The 14,315-nt window shown below is 60.3% G+C and overlaps 1 protein-coding gene across 1 annotated transcript in view; it reads left to right on the top strand.

The window, feature by feature from the left end:
• TRAF3IP1 (TRAF3 interacting protein 1) overlaps positions 1-14,315 on the top strand; it is a 57,354-nt gene that overhangs the window by 11,552 nt on the left and 31,487 nt on the right. Inside the window, exons 9-11 of the mRNA XM_036253374.1 lie at positions 8,363-8,383; positions 10,742-10,850; positions 11,275-11,358. Of these exons, the coding sequence (XP_036109267.1) occupies positions 8,363-8,383; positions 10,742-10,850; positions 11,275-11,358 (214 nt within the window). The remainder of the gene's footprint in view (positions 1-8,362; positions 8,384-10,741; positions 10,851-11,274; positions 11,359-14,315) is intronic.

Raw genomic sequence — 14,315 nt, forward strand, 5'->3', positions numbered from 1 at the left:
ACCCATGTGTGCACACACAGGTGCACACACACATGCACAAGCACGCACACGGGCGCACATACACACAAGCATGCACACAGGCACGTGCACACCCACATGTGCACACCCACGCACAAGCATGCACACGGGTGCGCGCACACGCACAAGCATGCACACAGGCGCGTGCACATGCACATGCACACACACATGTGTGAGCTCATGACACTGGGGCAGGGGCACCTTTCTGCTGGAGATCTGTATTGCAATCTAAAAGATGTGATCCAGTTTTAAGTTTCCAGAAATATGCATGTCATCCATGTTTCCATGACTCTTGTATGATGAACTGAATTTCACCCCGAGGCAGGATGGGCAGAAGGAGCCTTCTGCTCTTACACAGATGGTTTCCATGCGCCTAAAACAGAGCAGACGTTATCCTGGGAGATCAAGCTAATGCTGAGGCTGCAGGAACAGGCCTGGCCTGGCCTGGCCCAAAGGTAGACTCACTGTGACAGACAGAAAGTGGGCAGGGAGGCAGCCAGTGTGGACGTGCCGCTGCAGGTTTCAGTTGAGTATAAAGTCACTTGGAATGAGCAGTAGTATGTAGCTCTGAAGGACCATCCTTTTCCTAAATGGGGAAAGTTCAAGAAGTGTGGCAAGAGTGAAATCTTAGATTTAGAAATTAGGCTTGGATGGTGAGTGTAATTAACCACTGCAGGTGTCTGCTGCCTCCCAAGCTGTGTGTGCGTGTCACGGTTTACTTGGTCGTTTGTTTTGTTTTACTGTTTTGGAAGCGAATCTTCCTGTGTGTCCCTCACCGTTTATCGTTGGGATGCAGACGTTTCTCAGTGGTTGCAGTTGTATCTTAAGTCTAGCCTGCGACCCCTAGTTCTGTTGACTTTTGGGGTTGTTTAAGCCAGCAGCCGTATTGTCTGCCTTCTAATAATTCATGATGTCTGTGTGCAAGTCCAGGGGTGAGCTGGTGCTGTGGGTTCCTTTGCGGGGTCTCGAGCACATGTCACTGTCAGGATTGGAGGCTTTATGGTGTTCCCGAGCTGTCAACAAATCAGTTGACCCTTGTCTTCCTCCTGTTGGCCAGGGCACTGACCTCACCTGTCCGCTGACATGGGAGCACCCTGGGGAAGGGCCAGCACCCGAGGTGCGTGAGGTGCAGGGACGCTGTGCACTGGAGTGTGGGTGTCATGCTTGTTGGGCCGTTAGAATATGGAAGCATCTAGAACCCGCAGACTCCCAAACGTTCTGCAGGGAGCGCGCTCCTGCCTGGGGTTGAAGCAGTGCGTCACGGCACAGCGCCGCTGTGTGGGGCTACGTGTCGCGTCTGTGATGGCCGGGCAGTGTCACACCAGTTCAGGGGGATGCTCACCGTGCGGCCGCTGTCAGGAAGGAGGGGCTGTGGAGCGGTGAGCTCGGTGCAGCTGAGCAGGAGCGGGCCGGAGCCGGGGCCGCCCGCCTTGCGGAGGCCGTGCGGGATGTTTGCGAGCCGGCCCGCAGCGCCTGTGCCCTGCTTCTGCTCCATCGCTGAGCAGGTGGAGCTCGGCCGGTCAGCAAAGTGCGGCCAGCGTGACCTGGGCCTGTGGCGGGCGTGGGGTGGGGCAGGAGGGCAGTGGGCCCCGGCCGCCAGAGCGGCTGGGCTGCGAGGATTTCCTGCCAGGAGTCAGCCCCGGCCGAGCCTGTGCGGTGGAGCCGGTAGAGCGTCATTTCTCCATCCTGCCAGTGCCGCGGAGCACCTGCCCTCGGGGACAGCGGTCTGGCGGGAGAAGACGGGACAGGGAGGACGCCTGCGTGCCCTCGCCTTTGTGAGCCCGGAGGGTGGGCGAGGCTGCGGGCTGTGTAGGCAGGCAGGGCCTCTGGGGAGGCCCGGGACAGCTGGGGAAGGGCACACGCAGGTGCCCAGCAGCAGGGGTCGCGGCGGGGGCGGGCTGCCTGTTGGAGTTCAGGAAGCCCTGCCGAGGCTGCAGCAGAGGGGACCTGGTGGAGGGGGGCTCACGGGTGGGCAGGCCACGTGGCAGAGGTCCTTGGGTTGAGCAGGATAGGGACAGGATTTGACTTTGGTTTTAGAAGCATCTCCTTTTATTTTATTTTATTTTTTAAAATTCTCACCCGAGGATATTTTTCCATTATCTTCAGATAGAGTGGGGGTGGGAAAAGCAGTGTGTGAGAGACACATGGACTGGTTGCCTCCTGCATGACCCCAACCAGGGCTGGGGACCGAACCACAGCCGAGGTATGTGCCCTTGGCTGGAATTGAACCCATGACTCTTCGGTCCATGGGCCGATGCTCTAACCACTGAGCACCCTGCCAGGGCAGAAGCATCTTCTTTTAAAACTGCAGAGGGTTGAGTGTGGCGGCGGGGGAGGGGCTGTGCGGTGGGACCGAGGGTCACTGGTGAGAACGACGGACGGGGTGCAGGTGTGTGTGCTGACGACTGGATGGCGCTTGTGAGAAAGGAGAGGAGTCAAAGCTGGGTCCCCGGGGAGGGCTGGCACCCTGAAGCAGGAGGCTGTGGGTGAAGCGGGTGGCACAACGGTGGCGGTGGCAGGAGCCCTGTTTCTGTGATGCCTGTGACCCAGCCCGGTGGGGTGCTGAGACCACGGTCAGGGGTGTGGCCTGGGGCTCCAGGTCAGAGCTGGAGAACCTGAACATGAGCAGAAAGAGGTGGGAGTTGTTAGCATGCAGGTGGGCTTTCCCGCCCGGCCTTCCTGCCACCCTCAGCCTGGAGCGGGGAGGCCGGTGCTCGGGGCTGCCCTCTGTGCTGGGCCGGGGGGGGCTGGCAGGGGCGTGGACGTCGGAGCAGAGTTTGGAGAGTGTGTCCCGAAAGCCAAGGGGGCAGTTCAGGAGGGGGGCTCGTTGACGCTCCGAGAGGGTGTCCTCTAGAAGCCGGGACTGTTAGTGACCTCGGCATAAACCCGTGAGCCCAGCAGAAGCACCCAACCTAGGCCTTTGCACACCTGGTCTTGGGGTGGGAGAGGTGGGGGCTGGGAGGTGGGTCAGCCTTCGGCCAGCGTGTCAGACCCATGGTGTCTGGACTAAGCGACGAGCCAGGTCAGGAGGCGGCAGGTGCGGAAATAGGTGAGAAAGAGGTGCTGTAGGTTACACTTCTCACCACGTCGGTGTGAAATGGTTACATCTCAGTGGACTTGTGTCATTTTGTTTATTATTCTAACCACTTTAATTAGTGTTCATCACAATGTCGTGAAGATCGGAAATGACTTGACCTTCTATTTAATTTGCTAAGTTACGTGATAAAGACGAAGAACACAGCTCGTAAGTCAACCCTTCGGTGCCTTTCCGTACAACTTATTTTTGCATCTAAACCAAGATGCTTTCTTTGTCTTGCAGTTGGGATTTTACAACATGATGTGGGTGTTAGAGAGATCGTCTTCCAGTTTCCCCCTGCTCTGCTCGGCTCTAGAAAATGCCCAAAGGGAAGACTGGACGGTGCTTACTGTGGGCACACGGGGCTGTGCCATGTCCTTTTCTGGGTGCGGTGGGCAGTGTGAGGCGGGCACACGGGGCTGTGCCATGTCCTTTTCTGGGTGCGGTGGGCAGTGTGAGGCGGGCACGGGGCTGTGCCATGTCCTTTTCTGGGTGCGGTGGGCAGTGTGAGGCGGGCACGGGGCTGTGCCATGTCCTTTTCTGGGTGCAGTGGGCAGTGTGAGGCGGGCATGGGGCTGTGCCATGTCCTTTTCTGGGTGCGGTGGGCAGTGTGAGGTGGGCACGGGGCTGTGCCATGTCCTTTTCTGGGTGCAGTGGGCAGTGTGAGGCGGGCACGGGGCTGTGCCATGTCCTTTTCTGGGTGCAGTGGGCAGTGTGAGGCGGGCACGGGGCTGTGCCATGTCCTTTTCTGGGTGCAGTGGGCAGTGTGAGGCGGGCACGGGGCTGTGCCATGTCCTTTTCTGGGTGCGGTGGGCAGTGTGAGGTGGGCACGGGCACGGGGCTGTGCCATGTCCTTTTCTGGGTGCGGTGGGCAGTGTGAGGCGGGTACACGTCTCGCCTGCTGACATGAACAATTAGATGTATGAAGTTGGAATTTCAAATGGGATGAGCTCAGTTAAATAACAGTAATTGTAGTCTTCTGTGATATTAAACTCAGTTCTTCAGAAATACTAGAATTCTTGAGTGACGTTGAAGGGAAATTTTGACTATAGGGAAAGATAAAAACTTTTAGGCTGAACGTGCCCTGTATCTCTCTGATGTTTAAAGTGCTGTACCTGTCCCTGGCCGGTTTGGCTCAGCGGCCTGCGGACCAGGGATTCGTGGCTTCAGTTCTGGTCAGTGGTGGTTTGTCCCTGGCCCTGACTGGGGTTGCACGGGAAGCAGCCAGTCAGTGTGTCTCTCTCGCCCACTCTGAAAATCAATGGCAAAACATCCTTGATGAGGATTAAAAAAGAAAGAATTCTGTACCTGCAGCTAGAATGATGATAGGCACAACTTCCTGCCATGCGCTTTCCCTGAGAGCTTCCTTTCTGAGGGGTGCGTCTGCAGCCTGCTCCGGGGGTCCACAGGCGGACGGTGGAGGGGGCGTGGTGGTTTACTCCAAGTAGGTCAGCTCTGCGGAGTATCTAGGCCTCAGGCACCGCGGGACGGTGAACAGCGGGCGCTGAGCTGGAGCAGGGTGACTTCTTGCCCGAACAAGCTTTGCACAGGGCCCGCAGGCTGCAGTTCCGCCGCATCTTGGGATGGCGCGTTTATTTCATGTCAGCGGCAGTGTCTCTCAGCTGTGGGCAGGGTCCCAGAGGGAAGCTCCCAGGCAGTCCGTGGGCTGCAGGAGAGGGGTGTGGGCGTGGAGCGGACAGTGTCTATCCGGGAGTCCCAGACCAGCAGTTAGAATCCACTGGCCCCGCTGACAGCCAGCCTGCTGGCCTTGAGCAAGCCCCACGGGTCACAGCGAATGAGATGTCCAAAGTGATGGCCCGTCACAGGCCTGCGCACTGCTCTGCTGCACCACACATCCCTGAGAGCCCAGCCGGGACAGAGTGCTCGCTGGACCAGTTCCTCAGGTGTAGATCATCACCTTGTCCACCGCGGAGGCCCCGCAGCCCAGTGCTTGCTTCGCCGGGAGTAGGACGATGCGGGGCGCCACCTGCTGGCTGTGAGCAGTCTTGCATGCTTGCTTCCCTGGGTGCACCTGGCGACTCCTGACCCTCCCCCAGACGCTTATTCCCTTGAGTCCTGCCGCTGGACACCTGTGTCCCTTTCATCGCCGTCACACCAGTCAAGGCAGTCATCTTTTTTTTTCTTTTGTGTGAGTCCCCCCCGAGGATACCTTTGTCATTGATTTTTAGAGAGCGGGAGGGAGGGAGGAGTGGGGGGCGGAGGGGGAGAGAGAGAAATTGATGTGAGAGAGGGTGGCCTTTCTTATGCAGCCCGACTGGGACCAGGGATCGAACCCGCAACCCAGGTACATGCCCTTGACTGGGAATTGAGCTCTCGACCCTTCCGTGCTTGAGCCGACGCTCCAACCGCTGAGCCGGCCAGGGCCACAGCTGTCACCTTGCGTGGCAGTCACCTAACGTTCGAGTGCGGGGTTCGGCTGCAGGTGTCCTTCCTTAACCGCTCTCGCTGAGTGGGGTTCCAGACCAGTGCCGCTGGGCTGGCTGATGAACCTCCCCCAGTTCCCGCCACTCTTCGTGCTCCGAGGAGAGCTGTGCCCGCGTGTGCCGACCCAGCTGGCCCTGCCGGCCTGTGCCGTGCCGGGAGGCTGGCCCTGCGCTGGCCGGGGAGCAGGAGGACTCGTGGGCTGTACTATCGTTTGCTTTTCCTGGTGGATTGAAGAATTCCACAAGGAATGTATTCACTTATTTTAAAACCTGACCTGTTTCTCCCCTGCTGGGTATGGGGACGGAGCCGCCTGCTGCCTGTGCTCTCCCTGCGGCGCGCGGCCCTTGCCCTCGGAGCGTGCGGCCACCGCGTCTCACGGTGCTCCAGGCCCTCCCCTAGCTTCCTTCTACTGTGTGAGCTTCTTTGTCGCGGAAGACACAGAAAAGTAGACACAGTAGAATGATTAGGACCCATCTACCGTCACCCAGATCCAGTGGGGTAACATTTTGTCCCGTTTGCTTTGTTGTGGCTGTGCGTTCGTACGGACTCTTCCGGAGCGTATTGAAGCTTCCCGACACCCCGCTTCTCGACACTTCCCTGCACCTCTGCACGCAGCTGGGAAGCAAGAAACACTCCTGCACAGCACAAATGGTTGTTGCGCCTAACACAATTCTCACTGCCATCTAAACCCCGATACACCCCAAACCCAGGCCGGCTGTCTCAAAAATGTTCCTATGTTTTCAAAAACCAAGATCCAGTTAAGATTAATACACTGTATTTTTGTTATTATTTTTGCCTCTTTACTTTGAATTGGGACTAACTCTGCCCCTGGGTTCCACGGCGACTTTGGACAGTTGTCTTGTAGGGTGTTCCACCTTCGGGTTTGTCCGGTTGTGCCCTGTGGTGCCATTTGACTTATGACCCCTCTGCTCCCTACTGTCCCGTGTGCCGGCAGACCTAAGGCTGCTGAGATCTGGGCAGGGTATCCTGCTCCCCTCGCCCTGATGCCGGTGTGCTGTCCCCTTCTCCTCGGCCCCTGTCGGGGTGCACTCCGTGTCCCTGCGTCCCTTCACACGATGCTGACTAAGGCTGATCACTGGGCCAGCCAGACCCCTTGTGCCACACGCTGGGTACCGGATCACATCTAAACTTGGTCGGCAACTCTGCAGCTGAACTTGGCACCGGGCCCTGGCAGAGTGGCAGGCTGGCTGTGCTGGTTGTGGGCGGTCCGCGCGGTCGGGGAGCTTCGGGGACGGGGCCTGCCGTAGGCTCCCTGCTCTGCACGTGGTGCCTCGGGCTGACGGCAGGCTGCGCTCAGGAAGGCATCAGAGCCCAGGAAGGCCTGACGCCGGCCTGCACCTGGCCGGCCAGGTTTCTGGGTTCCTGCTGGTTCAGACAGCACGTGTGCTAGTGTGCTTGGGGTTTTGCCAGTTTATAGTAATTTTGATTTTCTGTGGGTATGTTATTTCTTTGGGCTGTTTGGCACACTAGCCAGCCTTCCCTCTGTGATGAAGAATCGGTTGTATAATTAGTGGATGCGCAGCCTGTTTCTCTGTTCTTCTACTTGTGTGAAGTCCAAGTTGAGGGAAGCTTCCTCACGAAAATGACCAGAACTTTATTTATTTATTTATTTATTTTTTCCTTTATTGATTTTAGAGAGAGGAAGTGAAAGGGAGAGAGAGATAGAAGCATCGATGAGAGAGAACATCGATTGGCCGCCTCCTGCAGGCCCCCCACTAGGGGTCGGGCCCACAACCTGGGCATGTGTCCTGGCCGGGAATCGAACCGGCGACGTCTTGATGCAGGGTCGACGCTCAACCACTGAGCCACACTGGCCGGACAAATGACCAGAACTTTAAAAAGAAAACTGTGCAAATGTCACTGGTCTCCTTGAACTACAGAATAATGATAGCACATTTGCAATTACTTACTGTGCCAGTGGGGTCGAGAGTACAGAAAATATTTGACATTTTCATATAAAACAGAACTTAAAAATATTGGAGTGTTTTTTTCTGAAATGGATCACCTACAGCTTCCAAGCTCGTGGTTACGTTCAGGTCTGTCCGTTAGAACTTGGTGCCCCACATCGCTTCCCTGGCTGCGTGGAGGCACGGGCACCCTGGCTGGTGTGTCTCCGGCCGGGACGCGGGCACCCTGGCTGGTGTGTCTCCGGCCGGGACGCGGGCACCCTGGCTGGTGTGTCTCCGGCCGGGACGCGGGCACCCTGGCTGGCGTGTCTCCGGCCGGGACGCGGGCACTCTGGCTGCCGGGTCTCCTGGCCTTTTCCCTCGTGCCCAGCCCTCCCTGAGTTGTCTGCAGTGATGCTTGCAGGGCAGCTTGGTCACATGTGGACCGTGGGGACCGAGGCTGCCACGTGCAGGTTCTCAGGCCTCGTGAGGCGCACAAGGCGGCCTGTGTGGAGCCTGAGGGAGTTTCTGACTGAGGAGCTGATGGGAAACCCTGGCCGGCGAGTGAGGTGAGGCATCTGCTTGGTCTCACCCGGAGCCCTGACAGTGGCCGTGGTCCGTCCGCTGCGGTCACTGCCGCCCTGGACCCCGCGGTCGCAGCCAGTGTCCGCACTTCCAGTCCCATCAGTGTGTGCCGGCCGGTCTGCTTGTTTCTGTGACACACTTTCTTCAGACCCGCTGCCTGTTTTCGTGTGATAATACTTCACGGTCAGTGTTCCTTGCTGTCACGACCGTCCCCCCGTGGACGTCAGAACTGCTCACTGTGTGGTTTCCTGTGATGCTGTTCTGCCCGTTCCGGATACTGAGGCTCGCGATGCGCAGGGAGTTTCTGATGCGCGTTTTCCCTTTTCTCCAGGTGACTCCCCTCGCGACGCAGGTGAGGATCGGCCGAGTGAGTGTCCGCTGTGACTGTGTCGCGTGTGCAGCTCAGACCCGCTCCAGGTTTAGGCTGTAGATGTGTCCGTGAACATATCTACCTACGCTAACTTAAGATTTAATCTACGTGGTTTTCTTTTTTTTTCTTTTAATTCCTACCCGAGGATATTTTCCCATTGGTTTTTAGATAGAGTGGAAGGAGGAAGGAGAGAGGGAGAAAGAGAGAGACATCGATGTGAGAGAGTCACATTGATTGGTTGCTTCCCGCATGACCCCAACCGGGGACGAACCACAACCGAGGTGCGTGCCGTTGACCAGAATCGAACCTGTAACTCTTTTTCCTTGAGCCGACGCTGTAACTGCCAAGCCAAACTGGCCAGGGCTCTACATGTTTTTTTTAAATATGTTTTTATTGATTTTAGAGAAAGAAGAAGGAAGAGGGGGAGAGAGAGGGGAAGAGAGAAACATCCACGAGAGAGAAACATCTATCGGCCGCCTCCTGCCTGCTCCCCACTGGGGATTGAGCCTGCAGTCTAGGCATGTGTCCTGACCGGAATCGAATCAGTGACCTCTTGGCAACCAGCTGAACCACACCAGCTGGGCAATTGACATGTTTTTGTGTTAAATAATACATTTCATGATTTTTTTCCCATAGTATAAAGTATATTTTCAATATTCAAATTCTGATGGATTTTCACTATTTTCTAAAGTGTAGAGCCTTTTTACTTTAAATAGTGGAGCAAATGGAATTGTCTTAATAGTTTGGACTTATTAGTTACCGATGAAATCTTTTTATCAAAGTGAAGAAAACTTTGTTCAAATTATAAATAGAATCTAGTACAAACCCAAAGCAGAAACATTTAAAACCAGGAGAGTGTGGAGGAAAATGAGAAGCCCCGCAAATCCACCCTCCCTGCCTGTACGGCATCTGGAACTCGTGTGCGGTGTCGCTGCCCCCCGTGGTCACATGAGGCTGCGGGGACGCCCACCTGCTCGATGCCTGTGGGTGTGCTTGGGGCACGCCCTTCTCCGCTTGGACTCCCTGACGCCAGAGTGCCGACTGCTCCCCTGCCTGCCTGCCCCCCTGCCTGCCTGCTCCCCTGCCTGCCTGCTCCCCTGCCTGCCTGCTCCCCTGCCTGCCTGCCTGCTCCCCTGCCCCCCTGCTCCCCTGCCTGCCTGCTCCCCTGCCTGCCTGCTCCCCTGCCTGCCTGCCTGCTCCCCTGCCTGCCTGCCTGCTCCCCTGCCCCCCTGCTCCCCTGCCTGCCTGCTCCCCTGCCTGCCTGCTCCCCTGCCTGCCTGCTCCCCTGCCTGCCTGCCTGCTCCCCTGCCTGCCTGCCTGCTCCCCTGCCTGCTCCCTGCCTGCTCCCCTGCCTGCCTGCTCCCCTGCCTGCCTGCCTGCTCCCCTGCCCCCCTGCTCCCCTGCCTGCCTGCTCCCCTGCCTGCCTGCTCGCCTGCCTGCCTGCTCCCCTGCCTGCCTGCTCCCCTGCCTGCCTGCTCCCCTGCCTGCCTGCTCCCCTGCCTGCCTGCCTGCTCCCCTGCCCCCCTGCTCCCCTGCCTGCCTGCTCGCCTGCCTGCCTGCTCGCCTGCCTGCCTGCTCCCCTGCCCCCCTGCTCCCCTGCCTGCCTGCTCCCCTGCCTGCCTGCTCGCCTGCCTGCCTGCTCCCCTGCCTGCCTGCTCCCCTGCCTGCCTGCTCCCTGCCTGCTCCCTGCCTGCTCCCCTGCCTGCTCCCTGCCTGCTCCCTGCCTGCTCCCTGCCTGCTCCCTGCCTGCTCCCCTGCCTGCTCCCTGCCTGCTCCCTGCCTGCTCCCTGCCTGCTTGCCTGCCTGCTCCCCTGCCTGCCTGCTCCCCTGCCTGCCTGCTCCCCTGCCTGCCTGCCTGCTCCCCTGCCTGCCTGCTCCCCTTCCCCCCTGCTCCCCTGCCCCCCTGCTCCCCTGCCCGCCTGCTCCCCTGCCCGCCTGCTCCCCTGCCTGCCTGCTCCCCTGCCTGCCTGCTCCCCTGCCCCCCTGCCTGCCTGCTCCCCTGCCCCCCTGCTCCCCTGCCCCCCTGCTCCCCTGCCCGCCTGCTCCCCTGCCCCCCTGCTCCCCTGCCCCCCTGCTCCCCTGTCCCCCTGCTCCCCTGCCCCCCTGCTCCCCTGCCTGCCTGCTCCCCTGCCTGCCTGCTCGCCTGCCTGCCTGCTCCCTGCCTGCCGCGCTCTGCTCTGTCTGTGGAGCTCGAGGGGCTGGAGGGAGCACCCCTGTCTCTGCAGAGCTCGTGCCAGTGTCCTCGTCGCCCCTCGTGGCAGATGGGGAGCTCATCTGCCTTGCGGTTGTGTGGCCGCTGTCTTCTCCAGGGGGTCAGCTGTCATGGTCCTTTCTTTGCAGACTGCTGGTTGGGCGCCGTCCCTTCAGAAGAAGTGGGACCCGTCATCCAGGACAAGCCGGAGGTGTCCGCGAACTCTGAGGGCCCCGCGGAGCTCCCGGCCGGCATGAGGTGCGTGTGACCCCACACCCCCGCGACAGGCTCCTCTGGGTGCTCCGCAGCCGTGTGGTGCTCGACCTGACTCTGCGGACACATCTGTGTGAAAGGCAAGACGTGTGTCTAGTCTTCTGTGCCTGCGTGACAGCCAGCCACACGCGGAGCACGTTGGACTTAGGGAGTTTGTAATTATGACTGATTATGTCACGTTTTGATTACTGATAGTTGTGGTTTTTGTACCTTAAAATTAATGAACATTTAGGATTAAAAGATGGATGCTTTGAGGTTAATGGTATGTTCTTGATATTCTGCAGTGTATGTGCAGACTAGCAGGCGGGTGGTGGCCCAAGTCTGTTGACTGGACCTGGGTTTTCTTTATCCACTTTGAAATGTGGACGTGTTTTAAGTATGCTGTTTTGTTTCCACTGTCTGGGTTCAGAAGAATTCCTCGGCCTGGCAGTGCCAGGCCAGCGCCTCCCCGGGTGAGCCGGCAGGACAGCGCGGAGGTGTTCCCAGCGGACAGGTGAGGCCGCGCTGACGGGGGCGGGGCTTCCCAGGTGTGCGGGACCTCCGGGTGTGTAGGACATGGGTGAAGGGGAACTGGGCTCATGCTGGGGAGCGGGGGGAGCAGATGGTGCTGGGAAAGTTTGCTGTTGAGAAAAAGAAAAGCAGGTGAGACCCTCCCTGAAACCACACGCGGTCTCAGGGTTCAGCTCAGTGAGAGAACACAGGCCTTAAAGTACGTGCGGAGATGTTGGGGTGAACCTCTGACTTCCAGACAGAGCATTTTCTAAGCGTAACAACGAGGGGAAAACAGGAAAAAATGTTGAAAGGCTTAATTGCACAGAAATGAAAAGGAAAGGCTGTGGAAGCTGTGAACAGTGTAAGGCCAGCCGGCTGCTCTGTGAGTTGGCAGCCTCCCCGTGGGCGCAGCGGGACTGGGAGCAGGGTCCACAGCTGGGCCGGGGCCAGGCAGAGCGGGAGGTCGGGCTTGGGGGCGGCGGGTGTAGACGCTGACTCAGGTTTCGTTGCGAAGAGCCAGCAGGCGAGGGGTGGGCGTGCAGAGCGAGAGGGAAGCAGGTTTAGGGAAACGACTAGTTCTGCATTGTAGACGAGAGAGTGAGCATGTGTTCTGGGTGAGGGGAAGATCGGCTGGGGGCTGGAGATGTGGGAGAAGGGCCGGGGAGTGTCGGGACACAGTCCCCGAGGGGGCTGGAGATGTGGGAGAAGGGCCGGGGAGTGTCGGGACACAGTCCCCGAGTGGGCTGGAGATGTGGGAGAAGGGCCGGGGAGTGTGGGGACATAGTCCCCGAGTGGGCTGGAGCTGTGGGAGAAGGGCCGGGGAGTGTGGGGACATAGTCCCCGAGTGGGCTGGAGCTGTGGGAGAAGGGCCGGGGCGTGTCGGGACGCAGTCCCCGAGTGGGCTGGAGATGTGGGAGAAGGGCCGGGGAGTGTGGGGACGCAGTCCCCGAGTGGGCTGGAGATGTGGGAGAAGGGCCGGGGAGTGTGGGGACATATACCCGAGTGGGCTGGAGCTGTGGGAGAAGGGCCGGGGAGTGTGGGGACATAGTCCCCGAGTGGGCTGGAGCTGTGGGAGAAGGGCCGGGGAGTGTGGGGACATAGTCCCCGAGTGGGCTGGAGCTGTGGGAGAAGGGCCCGGGGAGTGTGGGGACGCAGTCCCCGAGTGGGCTGGAGATGTGGGAGAAGGGCCGGGGAGTGTCGGGACGCAGTCCCCGAGGGGGCTGGAGATGTGGGAGAAGGGCCGGGGAGTGTCGGGACACAGTCCCCGAGTGGGCTGGAGATGTGGGAGAAGGGCCGGGGAGTGTCGGGACATAGTCCCCGAGGGGGCTGGAGATGTGGGAGAAGGGCCGGGGAGTGTGGGGACGCAGTCCCCGAGGGGGCTGGAGATGTGGGAGAAGGGCCGGGGAGTGTGGGGACGCAGTCCCCGAGGGGGCTGGAGATGTGGGAGAAGGGCCGGGGAGTGTCGGGACATAGTCCCCGAGTGGGCTGGAGATGTGGGAGAAGGGCCGGGGAGTGTGGGGACGCAGTCCCCGAGGGGGCTGGAGATGTGGGAGAAGGGCCGGGGAGTGTCGGGACACAGTCCCCGAGTGGGCTGGAGATGTGGGAGAAGGGCCGGGGAGTGTCGGGACACAGTCCCCGAGGGGGCTGGAGATGTGGGAGAAGGGCCGGGGAGTGTGGGGACATAGTCCCCGAGGGGGCTGGAGATGTGGGAGAAGGGCCGGGGAGTGTGGGGACGCAGTCCCCGAGTGGGCTGGAGATGTGGGAGAAGGGCCGGGGAGTGTCGGGACACAGTCCCCGAGTGGGCTGGAGCTGTGGGAGAAGGGCCGGGGAGTGTCGGGACATAGTCCCCGAGTGGGCTGGAGCTGTGGGAGAAGGGCCGGGGAGTGTGGGGACGCAGTCCCCGAGGGGGCTGGAGATGTGGGAGAAGGGCCGGGGAGTGTCGGGACATAGTCCCCGAGTGGGCTGGAGATGTGGGAGAAGGGCCGGGGAGTGTCGGGACATAGTCCCCGAGTGGGCTGGAGCTGTGGGAGAAGGGCCGGGGAGTGTGGGGACGCAGTCCCCGAGGGGGCTGGAGATGTGGGAGAAGGGCCGGGGAGTGTCGGGACATAGTCCCCGAGTGGGCTGGAGCTGTGGGAGAAGGGCCGGGGAGTGTGGGGACGAAGTCCCCGAGGGGCTGGAGCTGTGGGAGAAGGGCCGGGGAGTGTCGGGACATAGTCCCCGAGTGGGCTGGAGCTGTGGGAGAAGGGCCGGGGAGTGTGGGGACATAGTCCCCGAGTGGGCTGGAGCTGTGGGAGAAGGGCCGGGGAGTGTGGGGACGCAGTCCCCGAGGGGGCTGGAGATGTGGGAGAAGGGCCGGGGAGTGTCGGGACATAGTCCCCGAGTGGGCTGGAGCTGTGGGAGAAGGGCCGGGGAGTGTGGGGACGCAGTCCCCGAGGGGGCTGGAGATGTGGGAGAAGGGCCGGGGAGTGTCGGGACATAGTCCCCGAGGGGGCTGGAGATGTGGGAGAAGGGCCGGGGAGTGTGGGGACATAGTCCCCGAGTGGGCTGGAGCTGTGGGAGAAGGGCCGGGGAGTGTGGGGACGCAGTCCCCGAGGGGGCTGGAGATGTGGGAGAAGGGCCGGGGAGTGTTGGGACATAGTCCCCGAGTGGGCTGGAGATGTGGGAGAAGGGCCGGGGAGTGTCGGGACATAGTCCCCGAGTGGGCTGGAGATGTGGGAGAAGGGCCGGGGAGTGTCGGGACGCAGTCCCCGAGTGGGCTGGAGCTGTGGGAGAAGGGCCGGGGAGTGTCGGGACATAGTCCCCGAGTGGGCTGGAGCTGTGGGAGAAGGGCCGGGGAGTGTCGGGACATAGTCCCCGAGTGGGCTGGAGATGTGGGAGAAGGGCCGGGGAGTGTCGGGACATAGTCCCCGAGTGGGCTGGAGCTGTGGGAGAAGGGCCGGGGAGTGTCGGGACACAGTC

Source organism: Molossus molossus, unplaced genomic scaffold, assembly GCF_014108415.1.
Source record: "Molossus molossus isolate mMolMol1 unplaced genomic scaffold, mMolMol1.p scaffold_m16_p_11, whole genome shotgun sequence".
NCBI classification, from domain to species: Eukaryota; Metazoa; Chordata; class Mammalia; order Chiroptera; family Molossidae; genus Molossus; species Molossus molossus.